We start from the raw sequence: 20,723 nt of genomic DNA, 5'->3' as shown, positions 1-20,723 counted from the left end.
GGGTTTATCTTTAGCCTATTTTGCGTGAACCAGCAGAGAGCTACAGACAGGGTTTGTTCTACGCGGCATTTAAGCTCTGACAGGTTTCTTGGCGAGTCTGAATCTATAAACTGGGCATCGTCGGCGTACATAACAAGCCTCCCATGCGGCACGTGTTGTGACAAGTCATTGGAGAACACCAGGAACAACACTGGGCCCATTATGCTGCCCTGCACCACCCCATGCGTCACCGGCAGCTCAGCACCCGATCCACCTCTTACTGACTGCGTGCGGTCGGAAAGCCATGCACGGAACCACCGGTCATCAATACCGTACCACCCCAGCTTCTCCAAGAGGCGACCATGCTCGACGCTGTCAAACGCCTTGGAGGTGTCAGCGGTGACGAGTGAAGTCACGCGCCCTCCGTCGATGTTATCGGTGATGTGACCGACAGCATCGAGCAGGGCCGCCTCCGTGGATTTTCCGGGGCGGAACCCGTACTGCTGCGCAGTGCGCACAGAGGATATGATGACCGGTTAGATAGTCCATCAGCTGGGTGCACACGACGCGTTCACAGAGTTTAGCGACCACAGACAACACTGATATAGGTCTGTAGTTGCTGGGATTGTCCTTATCGCCACTCTTGTGTATGGGGACAACGGAAGCAGCTCTCCATGACGGTGGCAACTCGGCCCGGGTGATGCTGCTGTTGATGACGTGAAGGATGTGCGGGCCGATCACGGGGAAGGTCATCCGAAGCATGGCGATGGTGATGCCGTCATCTCCGCAAGCTTTGGATGGGCTCATGCGCTGGAGTGCCGCGGACAGCTCCGGGAGAGTCGCCGGCCGGGGGCTGAAGGCGCCGCTGATGACTCGTGGCGGGCGTGGCCTGAGCATCTCTCCGGTGTCCGCAGCTGCCAGCTCCTCTGCGACTGTCGAGCCCACGTCCGCAAAGTACCGGTTCAGCCGGTCCAGCCAGCCGGGCTGATGGTCTGCTGGGCTGTGAGAATTCGGCTGGGGCTTGCTGGAGGAGACGAGGAATCGTCGAATATCCTTCCAGGTGGTGGACCTGGATTGTCTGTATGAGGAGAGAAAATACTGAGAGCAGGCGCGGCGCTGAGAAGCCTTCACTGCGTTGCGTTTGATTCGAAACTCGCGCTCTGTCTCCTCACACGGCGTCCTCTCCTTGTCCAGGCGTGCCGCGTCTCTCGCCTCCATCGCAGCTGCAACGTCCTCATCGTGAAGCCACGGCTGCGGTTGGTGGCGAGTCCTGATCTGCCGGACGGGCATGTGTCGATCAATCAGCGGCGTCCAGGCTGACCTCCAGGCGTCCCACTTGGCTGCCACCGTCTCCGCCTGGTAAACGGGGGTCCAGTCGGCCTGCAGCAGGTCCAGACACAGGGCGTCCTGGCTCAGGTGGCGGGTCGACCTAATGGTGACGGTCCTCGGCTGATGTCGGCTCTTCACGCCAGCGACTGACGCAGCGATCAGGTCGTGGTCACTGATGTTGGACACCAAGACACGCGGATCGGAGACGAGGTCGGGCCTGTTGGTGATCATGTGGTCGATCAGACTAGGGTTAGGTCCAGGCCGGGTGGGTGTCGTAATCAGCTGATGTAGTGAGAAGTCATGGAGCAGCTGGCCATACTCTCTGACCCCCGCCTTGGCTGGTTGGTTGACATCGAAGTTCGTGTCGCCTAGGATATAGACCGGCTTCTCCTTGGAGACGACATACGCCAGCTGATCGTGCAGGTCTTCGATGACTGGAGCCACAGGTCCCGACGGCGGCCGATAGATGGCGCCAAAGATGATCTGACGTCGGCCGGTCAGCCGAATCCATACGGTCTCCAGGGCTGAGCCGGCGGACGGCACGGTCAGCAGCTCCGTGGACAGGCTACTGCGGTGGAGAATGGCCACGCCACCTCCACTGCGTCCCCGTCTGTCCTTCCGCGTGACCGTGTACTCTGGGAACACTAGTGTGCAATTATCCATAGCTTCCGTCAGCCAGGTCTCGCTCAGGCACAGCACGTCCAGCTTCTCGGTAAGCAGCAGATGATTGACGTCATCGAGATGTCTAGTCAGGGACCTCACGTTCAGGTGGGCGACCTTCAGCTGAGACGTGTCTGAGACGTTGTCTTTTAGACGTGTCTGTGTTATAGGAGGTCGCTCAGCTAATGTGCTTAGATAAATAATAAAAATTTAAAGTTTATAAGCTTATCTTTTAATTCTGTCACCAATTGCACCTACCCTGAAGGCCATCTGTCGCCCCGAATTGATAGCAAAATGTCAATGACGGTGGAGTATATTTTTCTCAAGTGGAAAGAACACACAGTTTATTAATCGTTTGAGTGTATATTTGATTGTTGATAAAGCAGTCCAGACGTTTGTTGATAAAACATTCATCGACCACCCGTGGTGCGTTGCCTGGCAGTTGCATAATGCACCTATTTTTAATAATGTGCGTCATCGGGAGCGTTATTTTGGACGATGACGCACGGAGATACTTCAATTACCCATTCAGATGATCTCTCACATTCCTATCGCTCTCTGCGGCTGACCTCAGTTGCCGCTCAACTATCATCACTCACCGCCGCCGTGTTTCAGAGTCGGTGTACAAGGTGCCCGGTGACGACACGCGCTTCTACGCCGTATTCACCACGTCCATGACCGGCCTGATGGGCTCGGCCATCTGCACCTTCAGCCTCGCCGACATACAGGTTCGTCCTCTGGTTCACCCTTCCCCAAGGGAGAACTAGATGAGATCGTCCCCGCCACCAGAAAGAAGGCGGAGCTAGAGTGGGCCTGGGTGGAGCAAGGTAGTCCCTGCCCCTTGGGGCATTCCACGTCAAATCAAACACCGAAATCCGTCATCCCCTTCGATTTTTCTGAAAATTTGTAGGCAGACTGGGCATGGTTCAAAACTGAGTTACGTATAATATTTTCGAAATTTGATAACGTATCGCCGAGATATAGGTCATCAAATATAGCCAAAAATGCCACACATCATTTTTTAAATGCTTATAACTCTGGTTCCTTTTCTGGTATCAAAATGATATTAACAGGGTCTTGTAGGCAATTGATAAGGCTTTGATTTTTAATTATAAAATTAAATTGAAGTGACCTTGAAATGCATTTGACCTTGAATTAAAACAGAAAAATTTAAATAGCAAAAAACACGCCTCCTTCGATTTGAGTAATTTTTACATATTTTGTCCGTCATAATGTTCCTAACCATCTGTGAAAAAAATTGGAGTGGGCCATTCATAACTTTCGCGGCAAACGCCGTTTTCATGCATCAACATCACGCCAACCGCGCGTGACCTTGAAAGACAGAGTCAAGACATGCTTGCTTGTGTACACTTTCTGAAATGAATGATTGCTGATTAGTGATATCCCAAACTCTGCGAGAATGGAAATGCATAGTCATCGTAGTCCAGCATTCACGTTCCATTGTAAAAGTGTCTCAGGCAAACGGTATTTTGCGGTGAATTTTGAGCCGTGTGGAAATGCATCATGAAATAAATTCAACGAAAACATTATCACGCAACGATATCTTCACGTCTTTTGATCTTCACTATACGAAAGAACATACATTTTTGAGTATGTATGAGGAATTTCTAGTTAATCCGATAATAAATATGGCAGTTAGAGTCCTGCTAAGAGTAACATGTCGCCGGCTGAGGCGGGATCGTCCGACGCGGGAAACGCAGCAGTCACAATTTTGTGTTTACACGTTCATATTTCAATTGTTTACCAACCTATTTTCAGAATTCTTTCACCATAAGATTGCCTGTACATTTTTTAGTCTTCTCACAAAATTTGACGCGAATCGAACGTAATCAGCGGTAAGGAGCGCGATGTAAAGAGGGAACCGTTCCGTTCCGTCCCGGCACAGTCTACAATTCAGGCGGCGCGTAGCGGTCGGCGCCGGCTGCCGAGTCGCCGCGTCGCCGCGGCGACAGGATGTTCACTTTACACCGCTATTACTAGAACAGTTGTGAACCGATTTTCTTATTGCTTGCACGATGAGATGTGCAATTCAATTCTGGACAGGTAGCCATAAGTAATTTTGCATCAATATTATGAGATATTGGCGAAAAACAGGAGGGGTGGGGCGAAATTCACTCTTCCCCCTCCACTGCGCGTGCTAACATACGTTTGCATATGTGCCATTTTCTTCAAAACTTATGAATGGCCCACTCTATTTTTTTCACAGGTTGTTAAGAATATGGTAGGCAATAAAATATATGAAAATGAGCCAAATCGAAGGTGGCGTGTTTTTTGCTATTTCAATTTTTGTGCTTAAGAACAGAGTTAAGCAAATTTCAAGATCATATATTTAAGTCGATGCAATTCTAAACAAATGCTTAAGAAATTGCCTAAACAGTAAGGTTTATTTCATTCAAATCAAACAAGTACAACCAAAGTTATGGTCGTTCAAAAATATAAAGATGCAACATTTTGTAAAAATTTGATGCCCTATATTCAGAAGACCTGTGGTCAGAATGTGCAAAAAACATCAATGTAATGTCCGGGGCGACACAGGAACTCGCTCACAAATTTATAATGAAATCGCTGATGGTAAGGTGCAAAACAGCCGATTTTTGTTCGATTTGACGTGGAATGCCCCCCTTGCGGAGGGCCCAGTGGGGATGAGATCGCCCCCGCCCCAGGAGAGGCCCTAGGCGGGGTGAGGTTGTCCCCATCCGTAGGGGAGAGCCCGGTCGGGGTGAAATCAACCCTCGCGGCCCCAAGAGAGCGTCTCGGGTGGGATGAGGTCGCCGTCCGCAGCCGAGGTAGCCACTGTTATGATTGGCCGATAACTACCGAGCCAAACACTGATGGTGACGATGACGGCCAGCAGAGCCGACCCTGACGTTCCCCTAGGGGGACCTTAGTGGGCGGTGGGCTCCGGTTGGGGACGGCCCAGGTCACAGCGAACGGACCGAGCTATTCTCGGCTGGTGATGAGGGAGGTTCAGTCGCTGAGGGTTACCGGTCACGGAGATCAGTCGTGCTGCCCCCGCCGACGGATGTCATCGCTGGCGCGTGAATTGCGACCGGCGCTGCGACAGGCCCGGTGCCAGTGGCTTTATTGGGTCTTTTCTGGAAACCGGAGCTGGCAAAGAACCACCTCAGCGACTCAGTTTGAGAGCCGACCGCACCGGTCGGCTTTGATTTGCTATTCGCGACATGTGAACCCCGCGCTGCCAGCCATTGTCCGGCGATTGGACTCGTTTCGCGGAAGAATGCCCGGTAGTTTGTTCGTGCAGCACCTGCTCGGATTGAATCGTTGCTAATGGAGCCCCATTGACGTGCCATCAGCCGCAGGTTTAATCCAGGAGCCAGTGTTTTCTGATTAAATCGACTTATGTAACGACGTCGACTGGCTGCTCATTTTCTTTGGTCAGGGAATCACTGAAATTCGAACCACCTTACATTTGATATCCAGCCATTTCGGTGTCCAATAACCACCTTATAGCATGACGGTTCCTGTTTTGAAGAAGACTCAGTATGACGTGTTTATCCTCCTGCAGGACGCGTTTGCCGGCAAGTTCAAGGAGCAGAAGACGTCCAGCTCGGCTTGGCTGCCGGTCAGCAACTCAGCCGTACCGGAGCCCCGGCCGGGACAGTGCGTCAACGACACACAGACATTGCCAGGTGCGTCATCGGCCTCCAAAAATGGCCATCGGATTTTGTTACAGCCTTGGTTTGCAATTGTTGAACACCGTATTGCATCTCATTTATAAATCCCTCCAAGAATTCCAAAGTTCGACACTTGATTGATTAAAAATTTCCTTATTGAATGAACTTTGCAGCTTTGATGAATCAAAAATAATCTGAATAGGCCAAGTTATTAACCAGGAATGCGATTGGGTAAACTTAGAATGACGAACAATAGCGGCTAATGAAAGCCTATTGATAGTTTCATTCATTACAATGCACAGCGCTGTCTCGGCCAATCCTTTGCCGTGACACCGTCTGTGATAACGCTGTCTGGTTAGCGTTACACAGGTCTTCAGCATTGTCTTTATAGACGCTGATAGTGACTGTCTATTTGATGACAGCTGTTGCAGCCGACGCCGTCACACATCCACTTATTGTTCTTCCCACTGACCGGCTCAGAAATAGAGGTGGCAAAATGTGGACCCGAGGACCCGGTCCAAAGAACCAGTCTGGACCCATATGGGTCCAGACCGGTTCCTGGAAATTTTCTGACGGGTCCAACCGGGTCCTACCATAAACTAGACATCTAGCACACTACACATTATTGCAAAATATGAAGTGAATTAAGTGAATGTTTCTTTGCACACAGTAGCTCATGAGTATTCCCAATTGGAAATACGCTGTTTTACATGATGCAACTATTGATGACTACAAGTAGTTTGTATTAATTGACTTTTGGGGAACGGGTCCAACTGGTTCCGATTCCAACTAAGACCGGGTCCGACTGGTTCCAGAAATGTCCAGCCGGGTCTGGTTCGAGTCTGGTTCCCAAAATTTTCATCTTTTGCCACCTCTACTCAGAAACATAGCCTGAGCAAACACAGCACCCGCTAATCGCTCGCTGTTAGCACCGCCGGCCTCTCATCCAACACGGCCGGGCGACACGGATCTTCTTTTCTCACCGCCCGTCGTGCGGCACATGCAAATCGGTATTGACTGGGACGGGGTTGCGGTGGCGTCACGGCGGGGTGCAGCACAAACGTTTGTATAGCTGCGAGCAGACACCAGCGGTCGGCGTCCACCGTTAGTTCTGCAGCGCAGCGCCGGTAGGGCCATCACTGCTGAGCAGTGAGGTCGGGCCGGCTCCGAGATATGGGTGTTTGTCTGGCAAAACCGGCGTTTGAGAGTTTCCGTAGCGCTGAATGATCGACTTGTTTTGTTATGCAATGAATGCTGATACCAGTCGGTTCGTTAACCATTTGGTTCACAACGATCAACAAGACCTTGGCAAACTTTGGTTAGAGCTTACTTCCCGACCCCTACCAGGGGACTATTTGGAGCTTCCCATTACATCATGTAGCCCTTGTAGGCATATCTCCTTACATTAGACAGACTGCATGTTTCAGTTGCCTCCCTGACATCATCCCCGCCGTCTCTCTGACCCCCTCTCCCCCTCCCCCACAGATATGGTGCTGACCTTTATCCAGTCGCACCCGCTGGTGGACCAGGCGGTGTCCCACCAGCGGAACCAGCCCGTGTTCTACCGGCGGGACCTTGTGTTCACCCACCTGGTGGTCGACAAGGTCACCTCGGGCACCTTCGGCAGTGACCGCGAGTACACCGTCTACTACGCCGGATCCAGTGAGCATGACGGGAGAGCGAGGGGCAGGAAAGAGTGACATGGGTGGTACAGGCCCACTGGTACTTGCATCAGCATTCCTTTCCCCGATGCCATGTGTCGGGTGTTACATGTTACGCGACTACTTTTAGTAAAGGGAAAAGAAGTACTAGACATAATAAAGAATATCCGCAAAACAATTTTCACGAAATACGGCTCAAGCATTATTGTAGAACATAACCAAAGCCGTGTAAACGGGTGCTAAAGTGTATTCATGACTCCCCGAGTGTGGCGCTTTGTTTCGCACTGTTGCTGGGTGTCATGCAAATAGCGACAGCGTTCTGTACACACCGCAGAGCCCAGCTGCGGCGTCCAGCGCTCCTGTCCAGCGCTCCTCAGCAGTGTTCGTACCGTGTCAGCGTGTCTGACTAGCCGTCCCGTTCCCAGACGACGGCCAGGTGTACAAGATTGTCGAGTGGACCGCGGACGACCGGTCGGCGGTGCGCTCCGAGCTTCTGGACGTCTTCCACGTCACGGCGCCGGAGCCGGTCCGCAGGATGGCCATCTCACGCAGGGTCAGTGAGGGAGTCCGGCACTGGGGGAGAGTCTAGGGGCTGACGTGGGTACCGGGCGCTCGTGAAACGTCTAAAAAAACGAGGCAAATTATCAAGACATAAAAAATCGTCAAGCTAGTGTACACACAGTGCTGTCTAGAGTTCCTACACTCCGTGTGATAAGTCATTCTGCATGGTTGAAACCTATTGTAATGTATAGCTTCCCTGCTTACATTGAAGCCTGAGAGATCTGCATTTCTAATCTACCCCATCCTCACTGCATACTAACAAACAGCGTCTATCAGCTCTCCTGCCGACGCGACGGTCCGCGACTGCTGATGTGTTGCTTGCACTGAGAGATATACAGCATTGCGTCATATGAGGGCTTGTTTGACAGTAATTGTTAATGCTGAGTCTGTTGAAATGATGATCCGGTAGTTAGAAAGGGACTCATTATGCATGGATAGCAATAACTCAACGGTAATTACAACTTCTTTATTTGACATGGGGCTGGTGACATGTTGATGACATCAAAACTAATTATTTAGCCTTAATCTATATCTAACTATATTTAGCCTGGTGTCCATAGGTGTATGGCTGTAGGCTGAACGGTCTTGTAAGATGACACCTACTAATTCATCCTAAATACGGGAATGTTGATGTTCTCATATATTTATGACAGTACAATTGCTCGCGTCGTCTGCCCTAATTACGTCATGCGCCACAATGACGTCACAGTTATCCTCCGGTGACCTCACCGTTGTTTACGGCCGCAGCACAAGTCTCTGTACGTGTCGTCGGACACGGGGCTGCGTCAGTTGCACCTGGAGATGTGTAACGGCAGGGCGGACAGCTGCCTGCGCTGCGTCCGGGACCCCTACTGCGGCTGGGAGAAGGACTCCCGCACCTGTCGGCCCTACGTGCCAGGGTAGGTCGGACCGTGGGTGTGCGGGATGCCCAGTACGAATGGCTTCATTCCCTATATTGCAATGAAGTGCATTTGTGAGTGTTGCCAGGCTACTGTCACCGATAGTAACATGTTTGTTTACAGAGTAGACATGCACATCTCGAGTTTATTTTGCTTGAAAACCTCGTGTTTATTTTCATTGAATGAAAAATATTTTGTTTCAAGACTGATTAATAAGCACATGCACATTGCACAGTCTGATTGCACGTACTACACTGAGTAATATTCACGTTGAAACTCAAACGGATGCTGATTTATCCCCCCACTGCGTCGTTTCAGCCTGCTGCAGGACGTAACGGGCTCCCAGACGGGTATCTGCGACAGCTCCGTGCCCAGGAGGAAGGTGGCGGCCACCTGGGGTCAGGCGCTCCACCTGGGCTGTAACGTCAAACTGCCCGAGCAGAGGTCGCACCAGCCGATCGACTGGTACCTCTGGAACAAGGAGCGCGGGCGGCACAGGTGAGCTACGTGCTCTATCATTGTATATGATTTCAGCGGGCTAGTTAAGGATCATTGTCGACGCTCGAGGCACCCTTCGACGCTTGGATTAGCTAGGTAAAGTCAGTGCTCGCTGATCAGAAGTATGGCATTTGATTATGCCCCGGCACCTCACGCGCGACCTGTGACTTGTGACCTAGCTATCCACACCTTTGATCAATGACTTGGTCCTGTTACCGATTGTCTGACTCCGTTACCGCCTTCACAGGCTGGAGCCGAGCCCCTCCAAGTACGTGCCGACAGTGGGCGGAGGAGTGGTGGTTCTGTCTGCCACTGAGCAGGATGCCGGCCGGTATGAGGCGCGCCTCGGGGAGGATCTGCTCTGCGTGTACACAGTCACAGTGGACACCCACCGCTGTTCGGCGCCCGACAAGTCGCAGGTACGGCCGCGAGAAAGGCACTCGAAGTCGAGGAAGGCGTTCCGCTATTACGCATCAAAACGATGTTACGATATGCTATTTGGTTGAATTTGTTTATTTGAATGTTGATCTTCGGTGGTGATCAGTTAGCTAGTAACAGGTAGTAAGGTACCACGATGTTTATTACCTAATTTTCAATACATTTCGAGCTAAGGAGTGTAGATCTGAACGGTGAACCAATGTGTTGTGTATGCCTGCTGACGTTTGGTGATGGCATTTCAGGAGTACCAGAAAGTCTACGCCGACTGGTGCAACCAGTTTGAAAAGTACAAAAGTGCCATGAAAGCATGGGAGAAAAAGCAAGCGGTGAGTCTAATGGGCCTATGCCACCGGTTACCGTCATTGCGGTATTGCCTGGATGACGGACGTGTCATTAGACTGTGCCTGAATGGCAAAAGTATAAAGCATATGTGTAATATTGTACCGCTTGTCACCTTAATTTTGCGGCCAATTCGCAGCAGCGGAGACTGCGGCTTCTCGGTCTCGTGAAATGTGCCGCGCAAGTATCAGTTTTGCTGTCAAATCATAGATGGCGCTAGTAGAAACGCCTGAAGTTATACTGTACCGCATAACACATATCTGCCGTAGAGGCGTGCTTCGATGGCTATGCAACTCGCGACGACCGCGAAAATAATTTTTAGGGGAGGCAGCATTGTTTCAATTAATGTTTTGTTGTTTTAGAACGTGTTTGGAATAGACGGTCGTTTGCAGCCTTTGTATGAACTGTAGACTGCTTCCTGTTATTGGAACCGGAAACATGACCGATCATCGCTCGATTTCAGCAATGCCGGGGTCAGAACCGGGGCGTCAACCAGAACTCGCACTCAAACGACATACATCAGCAGCCGCCTCCGCCGCCAATCTGAGTGCCTTGGCGTACCTCTGTGCGACTGTGTGACGTCAGACCTGTCAGCGTGAGAGCCAATCAAAACAGCGCGGCCGATAGAGTGTGTCAGTGACAGTACTGACTGGCTGGAGCCATCTGACTCAGTGATTGGTGATGAAGTTGGCGGGCTCACGAGTGAGACTGCTGACATGGGAGACACCCGGGACTCGATCGCGAGAGCCCGGATGCAGGTGGCGACGGACGCGGCAGATCGCCAATACTCGGCGCTTCTCGCGCTCAGCTGTGATGATCAGTGCTACTTCAAGTTCGCTTTGTGGATGATGATGGCAGCAGTCCGACCACAATGACGACTAGTGCGTGAGATTTTGTTATGCGTATCGTACACAATGCTTTTGCGCTGAATGTGTCAGCGTGGGAGGCATAAACTGCTTCGGATGATGAGTTGATTGTACGCTTGATAATCATGTCATATTCCGTTCGCCGTGAGAGTGAAGTGAGCTGTTGTGAAGGCCCGTCTGGTCACTGGTGTCTTCCATGTTTGGGGCGTGTGTGCCGGGCTGACCCCGGCACGAGGAAGGCTCTAGAGCAGCAGCTGGCGTCAACCGGACGTTCTATAACGGGTGCTGAAGAATGGGTGGGTGACCACTGACCAGTGCCGCCGGGACCGCTGGGTCTGCCCCCAGGTGCCCGTACGCCACCCTCGGGTAGGTGGCAGCGACTATCATTTGACACGATGCTCAGCTCATGCGGGCATCCTGTATATGAGCCGTAGATGTGAGGTACTATGTGCTGAATTGACTTCATAATAACAAATATCATCGAGTATCACACTGTCTATTATCACTGTAATGTCGTTAATCGTGAGCTCAACAGATAACAGACAAGAGTTCACCATTGCTACCAATTCTGTGCCCCGACCACCTAACTTTCTTGTCTCCTCTCCTACCTGCTGAGCGTATTCACGATTCAAGTATGCATCCGCTTGGCCTTGGCCACTAGCCCTTGTCCCCCCGACACTCTGGCCCTCCCTGGTAGCTCAGTTTGAAAGAAGACTTGATCTCAAACCTTACTGGAGTGGTCAAAGCTCGGTTCGAGCCGTCTAGGTGACTGACATTTCTCCTCACTGGGACGATCTGGCAGTCAGTAGCAGTGATTTCATTAAGGAACAGACGATTATGGTGAGACGCCAAGCATGACTTTATTTGCCGTCGACCTGTGGACCGCGTAGTTCCCGTTTTGTTGGAGGGTACAAAGGCCCGTGCAGTTGTGCGGCAATGTCGATTCAACGTGGATATCTACATTACCAATTGTCATTCATCTTATATCTTAGATATAGATAGCATGATCATCTTAGATACAGCTATCGGAAAAGTAACGAAAAGCAGCATTTATCTTTGAGCAGCGTGTATATTGTCAACTGAGCCCCATAACACACACCCCACCAAGATAACATGTCGATGGTAAAACCACTCATCACGAAATCACAACGGCCCGAGGGCCAGGAGTGGTCACCGTTAGCATTGCATCAACACCGCGCAATGAAAGCCACAGCGAACACAAGACACCAACCTAATGACGGTCTGTCTCAATAGCATTGGACCGCTGCGTCCTTCGATGGCTAAACACACCGGACGGTACAGACCAAACCAAGTCCACATAACAGGGGCAAGAACGTCGAAACCCACTCCCCGCATGGCTATTCAGGGCAGCTATACTTTACACGTTTTCGAAAGATGGCTGTAGGAATACCTTGAAAGAATAACAACCAAAGCATCAATCCAAATCTATCGTCTTGCTACTTGCGAGACACAATGAGCTCGGTATCATTGAAGCTACAGTGACATTTCCACTTACGATAGACAATCCTGTCGTCATTCGTTTTTAAAGCCATATAAACTCAAACACTCGAGCATCTTGGTCTGGTGAATCCTGGTTCATCCAGATCTTGGTTATCTCCTCAAAGTTCCTGGTCATCTGAAAGCTCCAGTATCTAGCACTTCTAAGTTCTAACGACATAACATGACATTTCCACAGACAAATGACTCCCGTCCCATCCTCCCACATACAACACGTTCAACATCAAACCCAACGTATACCTTCCAGCTCCTACCCAGTTTCCAGTGAGACGACTCATTGGCTCGAGGGTGTTTGCGGAGGGCCGGCCGTCCTCGGGTCGGCTGGGGCCTCCAGGTCGTGACAGCAGTGTACCACCCAGCGGGCGTTCGGGTTCTCCTGGTAGCAGTCGAGTAGCACCGCGCAGTGCTCCAGACGCCGCTCGCCTGAGGAACGCCAGAGAAGGGATTGGTCAGAGGAACGAGCAGTTGCAGCGAACACGGAGTAAAGTTCAGCCAGCAGTAAAAATGTTACGGTATCGAACGGTATTCATACAACCTCGTGTCAATGGCAGATGAGATCACTATAACTGATCACATCATGAACTTACCCATTGTACGTAACTGATGATGAAAAGTTGCCAAAGAAGTAAGTAACAGCATGGTGACTGAGAGTTACTGAGCAACGAATGAAGAGAGCATGCTGCTGAGAGTAGAAATCGATGATTAAAAAAAATTGTCCGAACCTTTTGAATGGAGGGATTCACTTTTCACAAGGACAGAGCCCCTGCTAAGTGAAGCCTGCTGCGTTGACTCTGCTTGATTGTTGATTATAGCATTGACACAAAGCTCGATCCTACTGACCTATGTTTCCGCCGTGTTCGTGCAGGAAGTGTGTCTGCAGCGCCGTCGCCAGGTCCACCCTCCGTCTGAGGCTGCAGACGGTGCCGACCTCCGGTGACGGCGCCGTCGAGTGACGCCGCCGCTCCTGACGAACTCGACAGGAGGTGTCCGGCAGCGCCACCTCGCGGAGACAGCTGGCGGACAGGGGGAGACACCGTCAGGGAAGGCTCAACATGGAGCCTTCAACGCCAGCATAGGACACGAACACCAGAAGAACCTTATCGTTATAACAACAGCACGACCGTGCCTATCAATCAACTGCAGGCTCATCTTTTGCATGCATTTAACATCGCCCTACCAGATCATCACTCCAAGACAAAAAACGTCCCACCGATCCCCTCTAAGCTCTAAATCCCGGGTGTCTCCGCTCGATCGTTTCCGTCGGGACCCACCTGGCGACCAGGTCTCCGGCGGTGGTGTCTGCCTCCAGCCGGACTGGCCAGCTGGGCCGTCCGAACTGATCGGCCGACACGCGCAGTACTCCCTCCTGAAAGTCCACCTCGTTATCGATTTTCCTCACGATGGCCGTGTCCCGGCGGCGAAGCAGCTTCTTCATCTGGGAGCGAGAAAGAAAGAAAGAAAGAAAGAAAGAAAGAAAGAAAGAAAGAAAGAGAGAGAGAGAGAGAAAGAGGCGTCAGAACGTGGCCACTGCTAGATATGGCAAAAATCGACAGTCGGCTAACATAAAACATACCTCAGACAGTCAACACTAATAAAGCCAATGGGATTCCTATTTAACTTTTACATCAAAGCGCACTCACCGGTCCAGCCGAGTCGCGTCGGGCCCGCTCGTACAGCTCCTCCTCGTGCTGGTGCCGTACCTGACGCACAAACTGGGGCGGCACCAGCCACAGCTGCTCGCGCTGCTGCACCAGCCGGCGCACCACGCGAGACGTCACGGCCGCGAACTGGATCTGCGGGTCGGTCACAAAGGTCACCGGGCGGCCTAGGCGGGGTCAGGAGTTGACCGTGCCGACCACAGAGGTGAGCTGCGTCACCCCGCTAACAAGAACCACTCATCGTTGAGCTAGCCGGTCGTAATAAAATGGAGCGTTACCAACTAAAGCCATTCCTGGATAAGATGAGCCTTATGAGTCGTGCAGCACAGGAACAGCTCAGCTCAGCTCCACAGTCAATTCCCTTACCTCAGCCGTGATGTCCTTCTGCCGTCGTCTGGCCGGCGGGATGAGGTTGGGCGCCATGATCATGGCCACGTTCTCCAGCGACATCTTGTTGGTGCGTTCGTGGGCGGCGATGGCGGCCAAGAAGTCGAGCAGGCGCCGCAGCAGGGCGCGGTTGGCCGGCGGCAGTCTCAGACAGAGCAGCGAGAGCGCCTGCAGCTGGTCCGGACCGGCCGGCAGCGCGTCCGACCGGTAGAACGCGTCCACACTCTCGTCGGTGAGCAGCGGCGCCGGCAGCTGGCGCAGCAGCTGCTTCAGCAGCGCCGCCGCGTCGTTGGCGCTACTGGCTCGCAGGGCCGCCTCCACCGCCGCCGGGTGGCTGTAGAACTGATCGTCGATCAGCTGGCGCAGCTGCTCGGTCTTACCGCGGTGGCCAGGCACGCGCAGAAGGCCCTCCTCGCGCACACCGTGCCGCTCCAGGTGCGTCAGGATCGTCTCAAAGACGAGCGGCACCGGCTGGGCGCGCGCCAGCCGCTGCAGGTCACGTTTCAGCAGCGAGCCGAGCGAGGCACCAAACACGGCGCCCTCGGCACTGGATCGAGCTCCGAGCCGACGCCGGCGCGCCTTCCGGCGGCTGTAGCTGAGGCCGTGCTCGTCAAACAGTCCGGTGAGCTCTAGCAGCGCCAGCTTCTGCACACGCACCACGTCCGACTCAGAGAGGTCGCAGAGCCGCGTCCGGCCGAGCCGCTCTTCCACGGAGAGCTGTGGAGGAGACGGGAGGGCAGGTTAGAGCAGAGTAAGACAGGTCAGAGTACGTTAGGGTAGGGCAGGGAACGATGAACAATGAGGAGGCTGCAGACTCAGATCAAGTAACTACCTGGCCTGGTGCAGTCACGCAACTCCTTCGAAGGAAGTCGCATGGAAGTTGCAAACTACGCCGTCACATCACGTCATGGAGACATGAGCACAGGAACTATTTCGGATGACTGACTGACAGATCCAAAATGTGTGAACTAGCATGATCAACGATCAATAATCGCAGTCATGGCTGAACAAAGCACCCGCGCTCCATAGCCCAAACTCTCCATAACCAGCAGTGAGAACGGACTAATGCTGGCGGGGACGTGTGATAAGGTACAAACGGTGTCGTTTTCCCAGGGCGGCCGAGCCTCCCGTTAGAGGCGTTTGATTACCGCGGTGCGGCTAACCGTTACGTCACACCGGCCGGGCGCCGCCTCCCACGGCGGCGTCACGGCCGCTGCCGGCCGTAACACAACGTGCTATTAGTGAATGCCGGCGCCGCGCGGCCGAGCCCGGCGCCGCTGCACTCTCTTCACGGCGCATACCGTGCACAGCAGCGTGCACGGGCCGACAATACGTGCCGTGCACGGTGCCGAGCCCGTTAGCCTGTGAGCGGCCCCGGCGCCCGTCGCCTCTTCTCACCGTGGCAGTCCTGGAGACCGCAGGTCGGACGGCGGGGGCGACGGGGGCGGCGCTGGTCGGGGCGGCAGGGGTGGAGGCTCGCCTGCTGACCGGTGGGTGGCGGACGGCCGGCACCTCTGCAGGCCGGACAGGGGCCGGAGCGACCGGCCGCCGGGGACGCCGCACCGAGCCCACCGACTGGAACGAGACCGTCTCGATGCCTGCGGAGGGTCACACGTCGTCAGTGAAATTGCACGTTGTTTGCCTGGATCAACGACTCCGAGGTGGTCCGTAGTCGGGGCATGGGTCTGTCGTCTACTACATTAACTATTAGGTGATATGATGGGTAGAACGTGTGTTTATAACTAGCCGTGGTATTTTGGTCGATACCGAAAACATTTTTTCCCAATGCCTACCTCCCTGCAGGCTAAAACAAAACAACTGTCCACCAATCAGCAATGGTAAGCTCATTTATCTTAATTAATTCAAGAGGCCCCGAATAATGACCAGGTATCACAAGCGCACCGTATCTCGATCGAATAATTTCTTATAAAACAATCGCTCACTGAGTCCGTTAGCTTAGCTGAAACAAACCAATGAGCCCCAAAACCCCCGAAGATCTTTTGCGATTGAATAAACGGTCGCCTGTCAAGTATATAGGACCATCTCTCCAAGTCTCTGCCATGAGCCGACGTAAGCCAGCCTCTCCGCGCCCATCCCAGCGAGACGTCCGATCAGGGCCCGATACCGCACAGAAGCCTGCGCCGGCTCCGGAGACGCGGACAATGCGGTATCTGGCGCTGCATCTGCGCCTCATGGCTGGTCGGGAGAGCAGTGACCTTTGACCCCGGACAGTGAGGTCGCACGGTGGCCCTTGACCTAGGCAAGTGAGGTCACAGGGATGGGTCACCGGACCGGATTGGAGCTCCCTCCTCGACTACATCCGTCCCTTCCCCAACCTAGCACACCCATCGACCGCCGGGTGCTCATTATATTGCCACTATCAGCCAGCTCATGTGTGAAAAAAACGGCTTCCAAGCTTTCTTCTCGATATCAGATTGGGTGGTAAGCTATTCAGTTCATCTAAAAATGAAACCATGGTTGGCCGCTTTTGCGGAAAGATACCTGCTGAAGTTTAAAATACATAGAAAGTCCCGCGTATTTTTATATCACTTTGCTGCCTTGTAACAGTTTAGCTTTTAAGAGAATAAAGAACAATGCAACGCGACCATCAGTTTTCAGCTGGAAGAAAACCTTTCTAAGTAAAGATAAGTGTTGACTCAACACGTATCTTGCTGTTAACGGAATGATGAAATAATGTTTTACCTAGAGATAGAAAAGCAAATCGCAGTATCAAACGCCAGACGCGTAGATAGTACCACATTTAAAGTGAAACTACATCGGCAATAAGTCCTTAAAAATAAAACGCTTTTACGTATGAATTACGTTTTAACGCATCGTTTAAATCGAAAATTTATGCTTAGTTCGTACACAGCAGCTCACGTGACGAAGCTGACATGAGATGTGACTGACTGACTTTACGGGTGACGAGTCTCACGGTGCCCGTGACTGACTTGGCGAGGTTGGCGGTGCTTCTGACTGAATTTACACAAAACGGTAATAAGTTTATGTCGGTAAACCTGAATGAGCTGACGGAGCTGCCGGTTCTCTGACTGACCTGATGAGTCTGACGGCGACGACTCCTGCCTGCTCAGGTCGTACCGGCCACTGGTCTCGAACAGGGTGATGGGAGGCCGTCGGCTGCGGTCCGGCTGGTCGCGCGCAGAGCGCAGGCGACGCACCGGCTCCGGACGACGGTCACGTGACCGGGCCGCCTCCCGACGACCTCGGTCACGTGATGAATTCGAGGATGCTCGATGCCGGTCGCGTGACTTCTCCGGTGGCTCTGACCGGTGGTCACGTGACTTATCCGGCGAGCGTGGCCGATGATCAAGTGATTTTTCTGATTGTTCCGACCTGAGGTCCCGCGGTTCCGAGTCCAACGGAATTCGCAGGACGTGCCGGAACTCGGGTACACTGCCGGAGGCGAGGTCAAACGGGGTGTCATTATCTCGAAAAACAACGAAAGGTAGGCTTGCACTGGTTTTTGTTTAAACGGTGAGAAAGAACTAAGAACTTAGTGAGTTGTCTACATGCAATATGTTATTAAATAAACTCGTTGATGTTATTGAATCAAATTATTGACTACGTACAAATTGTCGGTGGTCGTCGTCGTACTGAAACAAGAATAGTTTCAGATCCCAGTCAGTCATACGTAAAACAACAGCAAGTCAACTTTGTATTCAAGTTCAGGAAATCGGTCTGCATAATGCAGCTTTTCGTTTCCGTCCATCTGTAGTTCCGTCTATAGTTTCGTCTATTTTCCCGTCTATAATTATCTCCCTTCTTCAGTCAAATCTCCTGGCTATTCGTACATCCGTCCTCTTGTCTGTCCCCCTTCCAGATCCCAGATTATCGTTCAGCTCGTCTGACATGTACTCTCGTCTTTTCATTGATCAGTCATCCCGTCTGCCTCCTTTCTTATCCCCTCGCTTTCTCTCTGTCCTATCCTCCCATGTTTCCTCTCGCCTGCACTCACCCTGAGGCGCGTTCCTCCTCCTCCCCCGCGCCCTCCAGTCTGTCCAGTGACCCTCTGGAGCTGCTGTGGTAGCCCTGGCTGTTTGGAGAGCCCGCCTGCAGTCTGCCGGCCGTGTCCGGCGGAGTCAGAGGCGGAGACAGAGGGTCCAGAGAGTCGGGCGTGGCGGACCGGCTGCGCGAGCCCGTGCTGCCGCTGCCCTCCGAGGGGAACAGACGGCGCATGTCGGGCCGCCGGCTGCGCTGACCGCGCCGCTTCTGGGCCGTGTCCCGCAGCACGTGCAGTCGCCGCTTCACCACGGCCGCCTGGGGAGACGAGGGCGCGGAAATGCCGGCTGGTCAGGGAGAGAAGTCAAATCGATGGTCCGGGAAGACTGTCTTCAATAATCAAAACATCGTATGTTTTTAACATGATAACGGAAAGCAGCATTATATCAGTACTAAGAAGTGCAGCTTTCGCTTCCTTGTTATTCGCCAGTGATGCGCTCCGTTTATACTTTGACATGTGAAAGAAACCTAGGTAGTGTAGCTGACCTGTCTGTGGGAGAGGGTGACGAAGCCCTCCCACTCGGTGTCTCCCGACTCCGAGGTGGGCTCCAGAGCCGTCAGGAGGGAGCCGAAGCCGGCCTGACGCAGCCATTCCGCCTCCTCCTCGCCGTCTGTAACGGAAAACACATATACGTGGGTCAGCGGAACAGGTCACAAATAGAGGAGTGGGTTTTGTCTTTGACAAGCTTACCTATATTACACCCAGGAATACACCAACGGCTACGTCCATTGATTCGCAACTGTCGCAATAACATTTATAAATCTATGATCACATTTTACAGTAGTGTTAAACACACTTAGACTTCGAACACCGCTATTGGGTAATAACAAGAGGAACCAGTAAACATGGAGGTGCAGATGCAATGAGCGAGGAGAGTTGTACGATAATTCGTGCTGCAATTCAACATCAGTTTCCCAACAGTACAGGAAATGGAACACACGATTGGTTCACACATTTGTAACAGACCAAAATCTGGTAAGTGCTCTTGTCTTAACCATATTGCGATTGCACTTCCTAGAGATAATCCATCGGGAAGATGCTGTGGACTAGCTCTGGTACCTTCAAGAAACAAGCTGCATTAGTCCATGACGGCTCATCACACGGAAGACTCTGCCGCACAGCCCCCGCTCACCACAACCGACCCTAATCCTCACTCTCCAGTATTTCTCGCACGTCCCCGCAGACAGGAGAAAAACTGCCGGCCGGCCGGGGTGGGATCTGACCGGCTGGCGCCCCCGGCGACTCTGTGCGTGCCAGACCGGTGGACGGCGAAAGTGAAGGAGCGGCGGCGGCTGGGGACCGGGTGCAGGGCGGACCGGCCGTGCAGAGCAGGATTGAACGGAGTCTGCAGCCTCAGTCACCGAGCAGGCCAGACGGGCCGGCGAGGCAGGTCGGCTCACTTTCTCCGTCCGCCGACCGGTCCGACCAGACGTCCGTCGATCCCGGCGACTGTCGCGTTCGGCCGATTGTCGCAGAACCGGTACGGAGCGCCGCGCCGAATTCCCGCGCTTCCCGACGGAAGGCTGGTCTTCCGGAGTGGCCGTGGGAGAGATACCGCCCGTGGGAACCGATACCACGGTAGAAACTGACCCGTGGTGGACAGGCCGATGGCAGAGCTGTCGGCTGGTGGTCTCTCTCTGCACCGAGTAGCCGAAGGTGGTGAAGTCGCCTCCGAGAGATTAAAGGCGTCGCCGACAATAGGTACACGGATGCGGCACATGCTCTCTACAGCAGATGGTCCGTCTGTTCATCCCGACAGCCGACAGATGCATTATGAGGCTGGATGTCTTAGTCTAGTGAAATAATGAAAATGTCGGCTGAATAGACGGGTGACAAGCCATGGCATGGGACCGAGACATTACTTTTATTCTTTATCATTTGTGGCGTCGTATTTTGTGAGTAAGACGATTAGCGTTGAGCAAAATGGGTGACTGGCAAATCATCGCCAAAAATGTTGTGACTGTTGAGAAGGCGCAGCATCAACAATATACACAAAGACGAAGTTTACAGCTCCACTCGATATTCCCAGGCCTATATGACACTCTCTCAATGAAAGAAAGTTTCAAAATAAAACGTTCCTGTCATGTCAACCTTACAGTCCCCGTAACCGTCTTAGTCAGTGACTCAGAGAGTTGCCGGCGGCTGCTCTGTACAGATGGTGAGAAGAGAGATAAGGATAACGCCCCAAGGAGAGAGAAAGAGAGGAGAGGGAGGAGGGTGCCCCATCTGCCCGGCTCACCTCCCGCGTCCAGT

At 52.7% G+C, this 20,723-nt stretch overlaps 2 protein-coding genes across 3 annotated transcripts in view; one reads left to right on the top strand and one right to left on the bottom strand.

Moving 5' to 3' along the window:
• The window catches only part of LOC122391099 (semaphorin-2A-like), a 77,210-nt gene extending 65,840 nt beyond the window's left edge, over nt 1-11,370 (top strand). For both annotated transcript variants that reach the window (XM_043384741.1, XM_043384742.1), the window contains exons 10-18: nt 2,584-2,696; nt 5,516-5,639; nt 7,110-7,286; nt 7,711-7,838; nt 8,594-8,745; nt 9,064-9,243; nt 9,491-9,662; nt 9,924-10,007; nt 10,484-11,370. In XM_043384741.1, coding sequence (XP_043240676.1) covers nt 2,584-2,696; nt 5,516-5,639; nt 7,110-7,286; nt 7,711-7,838; nt 8,594-8,745; nt 9,064-9,243; nt 9,491-9,662; nt 9,924-10,007; nt 10,484-10,567 — 1,214 coding nt within the window. In that variant the 3' untranslated portion in view covers nt 10,568-11,370. The remainder of the gene's footprint in view (nt 1-2,583; nt 2,697-5,515; nt 5,640-7,109; nt 7,287-7,710; nt 7,839-8,593; nt 8,746-9,063; nt 9,244-9,490; nt 9,663-9,923; nt 10,008-10,483) is intronic.
• Nucleotides 11,371-11,931: 561 nt separating this feature from the next.
• Nucleotides 11,932-20,723, bottom strand: part of LOC122391098 — a 37,862-nt gene continuing 29,070 nt past the window's right edge. Inside the window, exons 3-11 of the mRNA XM_043384739.1 lie at nt 18,956-19,080; nt 18,426-18,727; nt 17,505-17,863; nt 15,848-16,047; nt 14,429-15,166; nt 14,045-14,197; nt 13,676-13,839; nt 13,245-13,417; nt 11,932-12,827 (exon numbers count right to left, since the gene is read on the bottom strand). Coding sequence (XP_043240674.1) covers nt 12,679-12,827; nt 13,245-13,417; nt 13,676-13,839; nt 14,045-14,197; nt 14,429-15,166; nt 15,848-16,047; nt 17,505-17,863; nt 18,426-18,727; nt 18,956-19,080 — 2,363 coding nt within the window. The 3' untranslated portion in view covers nt 11,932-12,678. The remainder of the gene's footprint in view (nt 12,828-13,244; nt 13,418-13,675; nt 13,840-14,044; nt 14,198-14,428; nt 15,167-15,847; nt 16,048-17,504; nt 17,864-18,425; nt 18,728-18,955; nt 19,081-20,723) is intronic.

The sequence above is a fragment of the Amphibalanus amphitrite genome, unplaced genomic scaffold (assembly GCF_019059575.1).
Source record: "Amphibalanus amphitrite isolate SeventyFive unplaced genomic scaffold, NRLGWU_Aamphi_draft 000421F_arrow, whole genome shotgun sequence".
Classification (NCBI taxonomy): domain Eukaryota; kingdom Metazoa; phylum Arthropoda; class Thecostraca; order Balanomorpha; family Balanidae; genus Amphibalanus; species Amphibalanus amphitrite.
This window is presented reverse-complemented; position numbering and strand designations above follow the sequence as displayed.